This window comes from Cervus elaphus, chromosome 25 (genome assembly GCF_910594005.1).
Source record: "Cervus elaphus chromosome 25, mCerEla1.1, whole genome shotgun sequence".
In the NCBI taxonomy this organism is placed as follows: Eukaryota; Metazoa; Chordata; class Mammalia; order Artiodactyla; family Cervidae; genus Cervus; species Cervus elaphus.
The window spans coordinates 37,251,053-37,267,454 of NC_057839.1; the positions used below are offsets into that span (position 1 = coordinate 37,251,053).

General features: G+C 38.7%; 1 protein-coding gene across 1 annotated transcript in view; it reads left to right on the forward strand.

Moving 5' to 3' along the window:
• Positions 1-16,402, forward strand: part of C9 (complement C9) — a 64,473-nt gene that overhangs the window by 27,190 nt on the left and 20,881 nt on the right. Inside the window, exon 6 of the mRNA XM_043887802.1 lies at positions 8,637-8,912. Coding sequence (XP_043743737.1) covers positions 8,637-8,912 — 276 coding nt within the window. The remainder of the gene's footprint in view (positions 1-8,636; positions 8,913-16,402) is intronic.

The following is a 16,402-nucleotide window of genomic DNA, read 5'->3' on the forward strand; positions in this document are numbered from 1 at the left end:
TTCAGGTTTTGATTACAATTTTTTTTAAGCCTGAATCTCCATGAGAATGTAAGATTTTGGAGGTCAACAAAGGTTTGGAAAGTGCACCTGGATTATAATCATCCTTTCCACCCCAAATCCTAACAAAATATTGAGCGATTTTATATCATGTACATTGCCAGTAATTTCTTGCTGCCTCTTAACTTCCTACATCTACTCTAGTAGAGTCACTAATTTTCTAGACACATCCTTAACCTTGTATTCACCAGAACTATGCTGCCTCTGAAATCTGAAGCATTTTATGTTTTGCCTCATCACAACTATCCAGTCTCTCAGTTCCCATCCTCACTTGTGACCACTAATCTAGTCTTAAACCCCATCTAGACCCAGTTTTGGGAGAAGGAAATGGCAACCCACTCCGGTGTTCTTGCCTGGAGAATCCCAGGGATGGGTGAACCTGGTGGGCTGCTGTCTATGGGGTCGCAGAGAGTTGGACACGACTGAAGTGACTTAGCAGCAGCAGCAGCAGACCCAGTTTGGGGGCATCTATTTTCCTTCCAGTCTGTTTTGCTCCTCCTATGTCCAGTTTTTTTCTCTAATCAATCTACATCCATTTTTGACCACTCTTGATAGTATTATCATTGTCCTTGCTTTCTATTCCTTCTAGAAAAACTCCATCTTTGGATGAACCCTATTATTTTTCTACGTAAACTTACCTTACTGGACACCGTAGAGAAAATCATGCTAATAATTCAGGAACGGGTAGCATTATAACCACACCCAGGTCTTCCACCCATCTCAGCAGGTCCACACACCTTCCCCGTCTCCACAGGGTAGCTTAAATGTTAGACAACCTCCTCCAGCTCTTTAACTTATTATTCTGCCTATCTTACTAGATGGCAGGAGCTCCAACTGGACAGAGAATATCCAAGCCACAGATAAGAATCTTCTCAGGTTTTTTTTTTTCTTCAAAGTTGTACTTATGTACAAACTTATTTGATGCTCAGTTCAACCTCCGTCTCCTTCATTTTCCACCCTGTCCTTAATATGTAAGTATCTTTAAGATTCTCGTTTAAAAAACAAAAACACAGAAAGGATGTCCTCATCTCTACATATTCTTCTCATCTACACTTGCTATCTCAATTTTTGTACTTCCCATGAATTCCCCAACTGGATTTGTTTCCTAGGACTACCGTCACAAAGTGCCCCAAGTTGGATGGTTTAAACAGCAGACATTTATTTTCTCACAGTTCCAGAGGCTGAAAGTCTAAGATCAAGATGTTGGCAGGGTTGGTTTCCCCTGAGGTCCCTCTCCTTGACAGTAGGGGGCTATCTCCTATATCTCCACGTGGTCTTCCCTCCATGCTGGACTGATTCTAATCTCCCCTTCTTATAAGGTCACTGGTCATACTGTATTACAGCCCATCCTAATGATCTCATTTTAACTTAACAACCTTTTTGAAGATTCTGTCTCAAAATGCCATCACATTTTGAGGTAACTGAAGTCAGGAATTTCAGCATGTGGATTTTGCGGTGGGGCGGGGAGAGACGGGGGCGGGGGGTGGGGGGGGGGGGATGGTCACAGTTCAGCCCATAACACCAAACCTCTGTTTCCTTGTTACCCAAGCTGTTTTCACCAAAGTTCACCTTAAGCTTCATTGAGTTCCCTTTACTTGAAACAAGCCCTTAAATATTGCTGCTACCAGAGTTTCCATCTTGTTTCACAATCTCTCTCTACATTGGGCAATTTCATTCCCTCCTGTGGCTTTAGATTTCCCCTCCATCCAGATGGCTTACAAATACTGCATTTATAGCCCAGGTCTCCCTCTGAACTGGATATCTGTGTAACTCAGTTCAGTCACTCAGTAGTGTCCGACTCTTTGCAACCCCATAGACAGCAACATGCCAGGCTTCCCTGTCCATCACAAACTCCCAGAGCTTACTCAAACTCATGTCCATCAAGTCAGTGATGCCATTCAGCCATCTCATCCTCTGTCTCCCCTTCTCCTGCCCCCAATCCCTCCCAGCATCAGGGTCTTTTCCAATGAGTCAACTCTTCGCATGAGGTGGCCAAAGTATTGGAGTTTCAGCTTCAGCATCAGTCCTTCCAATGAATATTCAGGACTGATCTCCTTTGGGATGGACTGGTTGGATCTCCTTGCAGTCCAGGGGACTCTCAAGAGTCTTCTCCAACACCACAGTTCAAAAGCATCAATTCTTCAGCACTCAGCTTTCTTTATGGTCCAACTCTCACATCCATACATGACTATTTGAAAAACCATAGCTTTGACTAGACGGATCTTTGTGGGCAAAGTAATGTCTCTGCTTTATAATATGCTGTCTAGGTTGGTCTGTGTTGTGGCTCAGCTGGTAAAGAATCCACCTGCAATGTGGGAGACCTGGTTTCAATCCCTAGGTTGAGAAGATCCCCTGGAAAAGGGAAAGGCTACCCACTCCAGTATTCTGGCCTGGAGAATTCCATGGACTGTATAGTCCATGGGGTCACAAAGAGTCAGACACAACTGAGCGACTTTCACTTTCACTTTCAGGTTGGTCTGTGTAGCTAGTTGACTGCAAACATCACACAGTTCACATATCCAAACCTTATATCCCATCTTATTGCCAATCCTCTGTTTCTTCTCTTGAATTCTCTGCTTGGTAATTGAAACAATATCTTCCTAATCATTAAACGCAAATATCTGTAAATCTTCCTAAAGCCCTCTACAGGTCCATCTCTCTCAAAGCCCACAACATCCAATCAATCTGTAAGTTCCATTATTTTGTAAAGTCTCTTATCTCTGTTTCTTCTTCTCCATTCCCACTGCCATGCCCTCTGCCTTGGGCTCTCATCATTTCCATCTGGGCTACTATGTTAGTCTTCCTATCAGTCTGAGACCTCTAGTTTTGCTCAATTTCAATTCATTCCACACACTTCAGTATGAAGATATATGATAAATCTGACCTTATCACACTGTTGCTTAAATTTGGTGTTGTCTCCCTATAGCCTTCTGAATAACGATCAATCTCCTTAACAGGGAGGAAAAGGTCATTCTTCATCTGGCTTTTAATTGCTACACCACCCTCCGCTTTCTCCTCTGAATCTTTTATTTTGGTTAGATGCCTTTTCTGCAAATTATGCAATAGCCTTTGCTTTTTCTTTCTGTTCACGTGTTGATTTTGCTGTATCATATCTAACTTTAGTCGAGTTTCTAGTCATTTTATCTACCATGGAATCCTAAGAAACTAACATCATATATCATGCTAAATAAATAATTGTGTGTTCAGTCATTCAGTCATGTCTGACTCTTTGCAACCCCATGGACTATTGCCCACCAGACTCCTCTGTACATGAGATTTTCCAGATAAGAATAGTGTAGTGGGTTGCATTTCCTCCTCCAGGGAAATAAATGATTACTGAAATAGTAACTAAATTCATGCAGAATATTGACACTCTTTAGAAAAGCAAATGCTTTTTTTTTTAATGGAGGGAATAACCCATATTCAAGTGAACATATAATTGGAATTGCCATTAAAGTTGACAGGAAGTGAAAACAGGCTTAATAAACATTCCAACTACTCTCTCTGCATGCATTTAGAAAACTTGGCAGTGAACAAATAAAATTTATTGTATATTTACATGTTAGTTTATCTGTTATATATTGATATTCTTGGGGAACAAGTAAGACTATGCCTATAGAAGCTGCTATCTTGAAAGGAACTATAGTCTGCAATGAACTTATTATGGATTCAAATTTGGAGTCATAGGTAGGAGTCAAATTATGAAGATACTCATATGCCATACTAAGTAACTTGGGCATAATCCTGAGGATGATAAAGGAACCTCTGAGGATCATAATATGGTCAGAGTTGCATTTGAAATCTTTGTGTTTTGTGGAGATGAATTTTGAGGAGACAACAACAGAGATAATAAGTGAAGAAGGCTATTTTATGGTCCAAGGAGATGATGAAAAACTGAACTGCGTCTGTAATTCTAGAGGCAGAGAAGGAGATACGAGATGCAGCTCAGCTTAAGAACCAACAGTTCAGTAATGAATTGGAGACAGTAGAGCATAAGGTCAAGTGCTCAGTTCTGAATAAGACTCCTTGGGTTTGAATTCTGATAAATTCCTTCACTTATCATTTACATGACTCCAGGCAACTTAATTATCTTTCCTGAATCTCAGTTTCTTATCATAAAGTGGGGTAATAATAATATATACTTCATAGGAATTTGGAAAAGATTAAATGTGTTAATAAGTACAAAGTGCTTAGAACAGGGTCCAATGCAAAGTAAACTCACCATAGATGAAAAATATGGAGACATGAAGTCAAAGGAGACCTCCAGTGGATGGTAGGCCATCAGAGAAGACCTGAGATGTGTGTGTGGGTGTGTGTGCATGTGTGTGTGTGTGTGTTGGAAGGGGAGATGGGGAATGTTCCCAAAGAAGAGTTAATTCCAAGAAGAAGATAACGATTGATCTCTGGGTAGAGTTATCTTGCCCAAAATAGATTATATAAAATATAGAAATGTGAGGGTGGAGTTTGAACTGGAGACAGAAATTTAGGTACCAACAGCATATACCAGAGCATCACTGAAGTCTTGAGAGTGCTTAAGGCCAGTCCAGGAGGTGTATAATGAGAGAGGAAAGAACAGAGAGAATGGAATTCTAGAACATGCCAATATTGAAGACCTAGGCAGAGAAGATGATCTTTTGAAGATAATAGAGAACTATATTCATTATCTACTGTTATCTTTCAAATTATCCTGAAATTTAACAGTTAAAAGGGGATGGCTAGGTGGTTTGACTAGGTACCTTAGTTGAGGATGACTCATAAGGTTTCAGCAATCTGCTCTTTCCAGGTTCCTTTTGTCAATTAGTGAGAGATGCTTTTAATAATAATAGTAAGTAATGTATTTTTTTATTCTTTATTTGTACATACAAACTTTTAATGAAACTTCTAATAATCTTTTCTCTTTACTTTTTATTTCCACTCTCTCTCCAAACCTCCTCAGTTTGAACTATGAAGTATTTTCTGAGGTGTTCTATCTCTTCCATTCCCAGGGCCACAAGTAATGTTTGTTTCTATTCAAGAAGCATCCGTTGATAAATTTTTAAACAGGATAGATTTCTCTAACCCCTATAAAGACCTTCTGGAAGACACAGCCACACTTGCCCCCCCGCCCCCCTCTGTTTTCAGCTTCTCCAACATCTGTTTATTTGATTCTCATAAAGAAACTTACTTCCATCTTTGTGTCTTCCTGCTTTCTGTAATCTTGCCTCTTGACCTCTCTTCAAAGGCTTTTGTTCTCTTCAGAATGATCCCACATATTGGTCCGTCTCTGAATGCCTATCACTGAGCTCAGACTTATTTTTGAATGGATGGATTTGGAGCTTTTCAATCTAGCTCTTGTCTCTAGGCTTTCTGGGGGACGACCCAACCCTCACTATTTCAGGCTTTACTCACTACTACCATTCTAGCATAGTGAAACAAGACCATTCAACAGCATTCTAACTGACACCCTGACTAATATTCCTTTATACCAGCAAGCAGTGCTTCACACAACTAAGTTGATCCTTGCCCAGGGCTGGTTCCTTTCTAGCCAATTCAGATGTAAGCACAAGAGCCTACAAATTATGCTACTCTAATCCTACAACCAATTAGAAGACTATGAACTAGGAAGAACTTAGCCTTCTAGAAGAGTTAGAGAGAGAGAGTTTTCCGGTGCCATTTTGTTCAGCTTTGGCACTTCTCAGCATGGAAATTGTGGAAAGAGTGGAGTTGTCTTCAATCGCTCCTTAGATTTCAAGGCAATAGAAATTTATTCATCTCACTCTCTTTTTGTTAATTGAAGTATAGTTGATTAACAATGCTGTGTTAGTTTCTGGAGTACAGTAAAGTGATTCAGTTTAATATAGCATACAATATTATTGCATGATATATATATATATGTATTAATTTTTCAAGGCCAAATGTTCCAGAAAAACTTTTCCATGAACCTTTTCTTTATTTACCACAGAGAATTTGTCAAGCCCTCTTTGGCAGTGTAACATAAAAATGAATAATTCTGCCCTGGAATCAGATTTCCTGGGTTTCATTGCTGACTGGGCTACTCCCTAGCTGTGTGATCTTGGAAGCATTTTTTAACTTTTATCTTCTTATCTGTAAAATGGGGATAATTTGAGAAATTAAAAGATAGGAAACTAAATATTTATGTAAAATACTTTTAGCAACTATTGACACAGAGTAAGCACTCACAACATATGTTGTTAGCTATATTGAAGCTGCATATTAAATTTAATAAATTTTTTATTGTCATCCACTTTTCACCAGGCAATTTACTAAATGGTAAAACTACAGTGGCATGTGGGTAAGATGGGTATGGTCCCTGACTTCTAGGAGTTTACCATCTGAAAGTCTATTAAATAAGCAATTATAAAAGGGAAGAGTTTTTCATTTTGTAAGAAGAACCATGAGAACTTATAGGAAACAGATTTGTTAGTCGGTGGGATGAGGAAACATCTCCCTAAAGAAGTAATGTTTAAGCTCAGACTTGAAATAGTAGTGGGGATTCACCAGACCAAGGGATATATAGTACGTATGTGTGTATGAGTGTGTATAATGTTTGTGTTATGGGAAGGTGGAGGAGGCAGGGGAATTAAAGAAGTTTCCAGAGAGTAAACACAATATAAACGAGCCCTGTGGTGGGAGGAAACATAGGCGGTGGAAATGGAAAGGAGATCAGCGGGCTGGAGTGTAGATAGGGAGAGACTAACTTGGAACAAATCTGGTTTAGACTTTATCTCAAAGGCAGTGGGAAGACAAAGATTTTAAGCAGGGAAGTGACATGGTTAGGTTACTCTTCCCCTTTTCATTGAGCACCTTCCTTTAAAGAAAATTATACACATTTCAATCTTTCCCATTAGATGAAAACTTTGGGTTTCTTGTCTTAGTCTTCTTGGGTTGCTATAATGAAATACCAGGAACCAGGTAGCTTTGAAACAACAGAAATTTACTGCTCACAGTCCAGGAGACTGGGCATCTCAGATCAGAGAGGTAGCAGGGTCAGGTGAGGGCCCTCTTCTGGGTTACAGACTTCTTGCTGTATCCTCACATGGTTTCCAGGGACTAGGGAGTTCTGTGGAGTCACTTTTATAAAAGCACTAGTCTTTTCATGACCGGCTCCTTCCACAGGCCCCACCTTCTATTAATAATGCCATCCCATTGGGCATTGGGATTTTAACACATGTATTTAAGGGGAGACATACACATTCAGATCTTAGCATTCACCGTGCATAAAAGTCAGTCAATGTATGCTACTAAGTCCCATCTGTGTCACTGACTAAAGAGATGAGTGTCTCTTTCTAGACAAGAGTTGCAGCCTGCTTCAGGGGACCTCTGGAAAGAGAGTTTAATTGTCGAGATTAACAGCTCTCCTACTGACGCCTGACAGTAACCAAGTTGGCTAAGAAAGTTTTGTTTTATTGAAGTATAGTAGATTTACAGTGTTATGTTAATTTCTGGTGAACAGAAAGCTAATTCAAATATATATATATATTACATATATATATATATATATATTCTTTTTAAAATTCTTTTCTATTATTGATTACAAGATATTAAATATAGTTTCTTGTGCTATACAGTAAGACCTTGTTGATTATCTATTTTACATATAGTAGCTTGTTATCTGTTAAGCCCAAGCTCCTAATTTATCCCTCTCCTATCCTTTCCTCTTTGGTAGCCAGAAGTTTCTTTTCTATGTCTGTAAGTCTGTTTTGTAAATAAGTTCATGTGTTTTAATTGAAAGTTTTAATTAAACAGCTAACTAAACATCTAGGCTGTTTTAGCTAAACAACTAGTTTTAACTAGTAACAACCAGGTTGTTTTAATTAAACAGCTAGTTTTAACTAAACAACTAGGTTGTTTACTTCAGTCTTTTTCATGCAAAAATGAGCGCGGTTAAAAAAAATCAAAAAGTCCAAACAACATAAAAGATAATGCAAGAAAAAGCAAGCCTGCCACTACTCCAGAGATCTGTCTCTTCACAGTTTGCCTTCCCAAGGGTGAACACTCGGTGGGTTGTCTATTTTTCCAGTAATTTTCTACGCATATAGAAGTTTTTCTCTTTTTTTTTTGATTAGGCAGTGGAGTGAAAAGATTAAGAGGCAGACAGGGCTCAAGTCTTGAAATTTCTACTTAGATTAATTGACATGTGTAAAATGCTCAAAATAGTGCCTGGTATATAAGGCTTCTGAAGGGTTAGCTTTATCGTTTCTTTTCTTTCTTTTTTTACACAAATAGAAATATATTGTACATCTGATCTATTATGCAACTTGCTTTTTAATTATTAATATGTTAAGTTTTGAAAGCTTGCTATGTTCTAAGCCCTTCATATACATTATTTCATTGATTTCTCATAGCAACCTTTGGGCCAGGTGTGGTGATTATCCCTATTTTATAGACTAGGGATCAGACTGGGCACAGAGAGGTTATCGTGCAATGTTCTCAAGGTTATCGAATTTGTATTTAAATACTGGCAGTCTCACTTTTGTGCCTTCACTCTTAACTTCTTTGCTCTACTCTCTTTCAAATAAATTGCCTGATTTTTGTCTTTTCATGTTTATTGTGGGTGGTTTTTGTATATTTTCTCTTAGACCAAAGCTGACAAGAACTTCAGAACTGAAAATCGTGAAGAAGAGATACAGGTACTCAGAACTATTATCGAAGAGAAGAAATTAAATTTTAATGCAGATTTAAGTATAAAATATACACCTGTTGAAGCAACTGAAAAGCATAAATGTATGGATTGTGGACATTCTAACAAAGAATACATCCCAAGTCCTTCCAACAAGGGTGCTGAGGCTAGATTTCGATTTACATATTCCAAAGATGAAATTTACAAACTGTTGTCATCATTTTCTTCTAAGCAGGTAAGATCAAACTTTAGCATAGAAAATATAATGGAGTATTTCGCAAACTAACCAAGCATCCTTTTTTAAGTGTAATTGTTTAGAACAGATGGTGCTCATAAGATAGAGAAAAATAATACTCAACAAATCTTCAAATGTGTAGGTAGCTAGAGGGTCCAGAGGAAGAAAGTTAACTGGAGAAAAATTGCTTCAATTCAGTAGTAATGTGAGTGTTTGTGGTTACAGATAGAACAAGCATATTAAGAATTCAGAGCATACTTTTTGGGACTCTCCTGGCAATACAGTGGTTAAGACTTTGTGCTTCCACTGTAATGGGCACAGGTTCGATTCCTAGTTAGGAGTAGCTAAGATCCCACATGCCTGTGGTACAGCCAAAAAACAAAGAGAAGAATTCAGAACATTCTTTCTGACTGAGATTGTGGTAACAGACTGTTTAATCTATATTCTCTTCAGAATTACAATGAAAAATCATGCTCAGGAATTTTTTGGTAATTCATTGCAATGTCTTAAAATGATGACTACTTACTATAAAGTGTACTTCTAAAGTAACAATGCCTTGAAATTATATACATTACATATGAAATTGTCTGCTTACTTTGTAATCATTCATTTAATCTGAGACTTTGAAAATGTGTTTGTTTTTTAATATTTAATCCAGGTTTAGTGGTTGGTATCATCTTTGGAATAAATATAGAATATACTTTCCATAATCAGTATGATGCTGGTAAAATGCTCACCTCCCTTTTCTGATATCACAGTCACCTGTTTAGGTATCCTCCTACCACTTAAAAAATAATACTCCTTTACTCTTAGTATTTATATTATGCCTAATTGTATAATTGTTTTTTTTTAAACTTTTGTATTATGGTATAGCCTATTAACAATGTTGTGATAGTTTTCAAGTCAACAGCTAAGGTACTCAGCCACACATATATACATGTATTCATTCTCCCCCAAACTATCCTGCCATCCAGGCTGCCACATAGCACTGAGCAGAATTCCATGTGCTATACAGTAGGTCCTTGTTGATTATCCATTTTAAATACAGCAGTGTGTACGTCTCCATCCCAAACTCCCTAACTATCCCTAACTCCCAACAACCATATAACCGTTTCTTATAGGTCAGTACATTGCCTCTATTCACATGCACACTCACTCAAAGAGTGCAGTTGGAAAATCCTTGAAGTCATTCAACAACTATTTAATTGTGGACTTACTATGTGGCTAGGCATTGTTCTGGGTGCTTAGAATACATTTGTGAACCAAACTAACAAAGATTCTTGTTCCTCATGGAGCTGAAAGTTTAGCAGGGAAGATAGATAAAAATAAGCATAACAGCAAAAAAGGGAAGCTATAGATTATTTTAAAAATGACAGGTGCTACAGAATAAAATGAAGAGTAGAATAGCATAAGGCAATCAGGAGTCCTGGGCAGATGGCAGTATTTAGAAAGAAACTTAGGGGACTCCACTGGTAGTTCAGTGATTAAGCATCTGCCTTCTAATGCAAAGGACTTGGGTTCAATAACTGATGAAGAAAATAAAATCCACATGCCACTGGGCAGCTAAGTTTGCACACTACAACTACTGATCCTGTGCACCACAACTAGAGGAGCACATGCTCTGCAATGAAAACTCAGCTCAGCACAAAAAAATTAAAATAAAAAATTAAGGGATTCCCCTGGTGGCTCAGTGGTTAAGACTCCAGGCTCCCAATGCAGGCGGTCCGGGTTCGATCCCTAGTCAGGGAACTAGATCCCATATGCTGCAACTAAGAGAATGCATGCCACAACTGATAAAAAAAGAAGAAAAGAAAAGATTTCATGTGCTGCAACTAAGACCTGGAGCAGCTAAATAAATGAATAAATTTTTAAAAAAATTAAAAAGAAGTTTAGGATAGGCTTCACTGAGAAGATAAGATCTGAATAAAGATTTGAAGGAGAGGAGATAGTCAAATATAACTGGCAGAAGGATCTATTAAAGACAAGTCCCTAAGATGGCAACATACTTGCACACTGGGCCAAAGTAAACCAGAAGGAGAAAAAGTTAGTGAGATTACCCTGAATCAGATAATAAAAGGACTCACAGCCTATGATAAGAGTTTAATTTTTTTCAGTGAGTGACATGAGGGACCATTGGAATGTTTTGAATAGGAGATTGACATATTTTCATATATTTTAAATGACTACTGTGGATATTGTTGGGACAAGATTATGAAAGTTAGTAGCAAAAGCAAGAAGATTTGTTAAAACCTGCTGCAAGAATCTAGGTGAGAGATGATGGCAGTTCAGAAAAGGAAGTTGTAGAGTCAAACGTGACTCAGTTTTTGGTCTGAGCAACCAGAAGAATGGAGTTGCTATCAGCTGAGATGGAGAAAACTTCAGGTAGAGCAGGTTTGGAGAAGAAGACCAGTAGTTAAGTTTCAGGTTATGTTTGAGACATCTATTTGACATTCCTTTGGAGACATAAAGTAGTAAGTTGATGTTATGAGTCTGACATTTGGGAAGGAGGTCTGGAATTAAGCTTAAAGTTTGAGAAAGTATGAAAGTCGCTCAGTCATGTCTGACTCTTTGCGACCCCATGGACTATACAGTCCATGAAATTCTCCAGGTCAGAATACTGGAATGGGTAGCCTTTCTCTTCTCCAGGGGATCTTCCCAATCCAGGGATCGAAGCCAGGTCTCCCACATTGCAGGCAGATTCTTTACCAACTGAGTCACAAGCTATTAATAAATAGATGGTTCCTAAAGTCATAGGATTTAATATTGCATAGGGACAAGGAATGTTAGGTCCAATGAATTAAGGTAAATTGGACGTGGTCAAACAGAAGAGGACAAGGTTGAACATTGACATCTTGGGAATGAGTGAACTAAAATGGATGGGAATGGGCAAATTTAATTCAGATGACCATTATATCTACTACTATGGACAAGAAACCCTTAGTAGAAATGAAGTAGACCAAATAGTCAACAAAAGAGTCTGAAATGCAGTACTTGGGTACAATCTCAAAACCAATAGAATAATCTCAGTTTGTTTCAAAGGCAAACCATTCAACATCACAGTAATCCAAGTTTGTGCCCCAACCATTAATGCCAAAGAAATTGAAGATTACTGGTTCTGTGAAGACCTACAATGCCTTCTTAGAACTGACACTTAATGTCAGGTGTCCTTTTCATCATCAGTTCAGTTGCTTAGTCATGTCCAACTCTTTGCAACCCCATGGACTGTAGCACAACAGGCTTCCCTGTCCATCACCAACGCCTGGAACTTGCTCACACTCATGTCTATTGAGTCAGTGATGCCATCCAACCAACTCATCCTCTGTCATCCTCTTCTCCTCCTGCCTTCAATCCTTCCCACTTCAGGGTCTTTTCTAATGAGTCAGGTCTTTGCATCAGGTGGCCAAAGTATTGGAGCTTCAGCTTCAGCATCAGTCTGTCCAGTGAATAATCAGGACTGATTTCCTTTAGGATTGTTTGGTTTGATCTCCTTTTCATCATAGGGGTTTAGAAGGCAAAAGTAGGAAGTCAAGAGACATCCAGAATAACAGGCAAGTTTAGCCTTGGAGTACAAAATGAAGCAGGGCAAATGCTAACAGAGTTTGTCAAGAGAACACACTGGTCATAGCAAACAACTATGCCGTTTCCAGCAACTCAAGAGATGGCTCTACACATGGACATCACCAGATGGTCAGTACTGGAATCAGATTGATTATGTTCTTTGCAACCAAAGATAGAGAAGCTCTATGCAGTCAGCAAAAACAAGACCTGGAGCTGACTATGACTCAAATCATGAGTTCCTTATTGCAAAATTCAGGTTTAAAAAGAAGAAAGTAGAGAAAACCACTAGGCCATTCAGGTATGACCTGAATCAAATCCCTTATGATTACACAGTGGAGGTGATGAACAGATTCAAGGGATTAGGTCTGATATAGTGCCTGAAGAACTATGGATGGAGGCTCATAACATTGTACAGGAGGCAGTGACCAAAACCATTCCAAAGAAAAAGAAATGCAAGAAGGTGAGCTGTTTGTCTGAGGAGGCTTCACAAAGCTGAGGAAAGAAGAGAAGATAAAGGCAAAGGAGAAGAGGAAAGAGATATCCAACTGAATTCAGAGTTCCAGAGAATAGAAAGGTGAGATAAGAAGACCTTCTTAAATGAACAATGCAAAGAAATAGAGGAAAACAATAGAATGGGAAAGACTAGAAATCTATTCAGGAAAATTGGAGAAATCAAGGGAACATTTCATGCAAGTGTGGGCACAATAAAGGACAGAAACGGTAAGGACTTAACAGAAGCAGAAGAGATTAAGAAGAGGTGGCAAGAATACAGATAAGAACTATACAAAAAAGGCCTTAATAACCCAGATAACCATGATGGTGTGGTCACTCATCTAAGGTGTGTGTGTCACTCATCTTGGAGTGTGAAGTCAAGTGAAATTTAGGAAGCATTACTACAAAAAAACTAGTGGAGGTGATGGAATTCCAACTGAGTTATTTCAAGTCCTAAAAGATGTTGTTGTTAAAGTGCTGCACTCAGCATGTCAGCAAATTCAGGAAACTCAGCAATGGCCACAGTACTGGAAAATGTCATTTTTCATTCCAATCCCAAAGAAGGACAATGCAAAAGAATGTTGAAACTACTGTAAAATTGTACTCATTTCACATGCTAGCAAGGTTATACTAAAAATCCTTCAAGCTAGGCTTCAGCAGTCCATGAACTGAGAAATTCCAGATGAACAAGCTGGGTTTCAAAGAGGCAGAGGAACCAGAGATCAAATTGCCAACATCCTTTGGGTCATGGAGAAAGCAAGGGAGTTCTAGAAAAACATCTATTTCTCCTTCATTGACTATGCTAAAGCCTTTGACTGTATAGATCACAGCAAACTGTGGGAAATTCTTATATAGTTGGGAATACCAGACCACCCTACCCATCTCCTGAGAAACCTGTACATGTGTCAAGCAGCAAGAGTTAGAACTTTACATGGAAAAACTGACTGGTTCAAAATTGGGAAAAGAGTAAAAAAAGAGGCTATATATTGTCACCCTGCTTATTTAACTTATACGCAGAGTACATCATGTGAAATGCTGGGCTAGATGACTCACAAGCTGGAATCAAGGTTGCTGGGAGAAATATCGACAACCTCAGATATGCAGATGATACCACTGTAAGAGCAGAAAGTGAAGAGGAAATAAAGAGCTTCTTGATGGGGATGAAAAGGAGAGTAAAAAAGCTGGCTTGAATTCTCAACATGAAAAAGCTAAGATCATGGCATCTGGTCCCATCACTGCATGGCAAGTAGAAGGGGAAAAAGAAGGAGAAGTGATAGATTATCTTTCCTTGGCCTCCAAAATTACTGCAAAAGATGACTGCAGCCATGAAATTAAAAGATGCTTGCTCCTTGGGAAGTAAACTATGACAAACCTAGACAGCATAGAGACATCACTGTGCTGACAAAGGTCCATATAGTCAAAGCTATGATCTTTCCAGTAGTCATGTATGAATGTGAGAGTTTGGCCATAGAGGAGGCTGAGAGCCGAAGAATTGATATTTTGGAATTGTGGTGCTGCAGATGACTCTTGAGACAGCAAGAAGATCAAACCAGTCAATCCTAAAAGAAATAAATCCTGAACATATGTTGGAAGGGCAGTTGGTGGAGTTGAAGCTCCAATACTTTGGCCACCTGATGCGAAGAGCCTACTCATTTCCCTGATGCTGGGAAAGATTGAGTTCAATAGAAAAAGTAGGTGGCAGAGGATAAGATGGTTAGATAGCTCATGAATTTGAGCTAACTGTGGGAGATGGTGGAAGACAGAGGAGTCTGGTGTGCTGCAATCCATGGGTCCCGTAGAGTAAGATGCAATTAAGCAACTGAATAACAAAATATATAGATGGTTGCTTCAAGCTGTAGGCCTTTTAGTGTGGTTAGGAAAGGGAAGATCAAAGACTAAACTCAAGAAACTTCAATAGAAAGTGGTCTGAGGAACAAGGAGTGAAGGAAAGAGAATGTAGCCAGGGTAATGCCATAGAACCTAATTACTCAAAGTGTGTTCTGTGACCAGTAGAAACAATGTCACTGGGAAGTTAGGATCTCAGACCCTACAACAAACCTACTGAGTCAGAACTGCATTTTGACAAGATTCTCTAGATGTTTATACTGTATGATTTGAGAAGCACTATCCTAGATGACAAAAAAGAAAAGAGTGATGAACTGTGTCAAATGTACTAATATATGTAAGAGGATATGTAGAAGTGACCACTGGCTTTAGCATTATGAAGATCACTGGCACCTTCAGAAGAGGTTTTGAATAAAAGAGAAGTTTTGTTGGGAGTGGAGAGGGCAGCAGCAGGACTGGTTTAGATTTAAGGGAAAATGGGAAAAGAATTGGAAACAACCAGACTAGAAAACTCTTTAAAGGAATTTTACTTCTAATTGGGCTTCCCTGGTAGTTCAGCTGGTAAGGAATCTGCCTGCAATGCAGGAGACCCCTGCATTCAGATCTGAATGCAGGTTCAATTTCTGGGCTGGGGAGAGTTCCTGGAGAAGATAGAATACTACCCACTCCAGTATTCTTGAGCTTCCCTGGTGGCTCAGATGGTAAAGAATCCACCCGCAATGCGGGAGACATGGGTTCATTATCTGGGTTGGGAAGATCCCCGGAAGAGGGTGTGGCAGACATTCCAGAATTCTTGCCTGGAGAATCCTCATGGACAGAGGAGCCTGGTGGTCTACAGTCCCTGGGGTGACTAAGAGTCGGACATGACTGAGAGACTAAACACAATGAGGGCAAAGAAATGGATGGCAAGTGATCAGACAAGTAAAACCAAGAAATTATTTTATTCCCTTAAGATGGAAGAAACAAGAATGGATTTGGATGGGAATGATCTATCTCTAAAATAAGCTGAACCAAAGAATATAATGTCTTTCTGACAAGATACACCTCTCAATGTTAGCAAATGAAAAGAAATTCAAATATGTTTTGTGCATCTTTGAGATTTTGTTAAGAATTATTATGCAATTAACCAAATGGAAAACATATAAATATGGAATAAGTTTTTTTAAGATTCTTGTTAGATACTGAATCACCCAGTATCAGTTGAAGTTAAGCCCTACAGTGTAAACAGTTGTGCTTCTAAAACATAAAAAATTTGCTGTGATGTTTATACATACCAAGATTCACCTTTAAAAAAAATAATAAAATGTTTTAAACTCCTATGCAATCAACATGTGTTCACCACAACTACAGCAGGAAAATTTTAAAAGAACCTTCCACAAAATCATGGGATCTCAATTGTGGTTTAGTTTTGCCTGGGACAGTCTATAGCATTGAATCAAATAGTTCTTTGTCACTGCCCCAGTTTTCCTTGGGAAATGTAAGCCATCATCCCTGGGAACATTTAAGTGCTGAGGTGTTTAGATTGACTTAAAAACTACTTCTTAAAACATTGTCTGTCTTTTCCTGTTATCAAAGCTTCAGAGGACTTAGGAGAA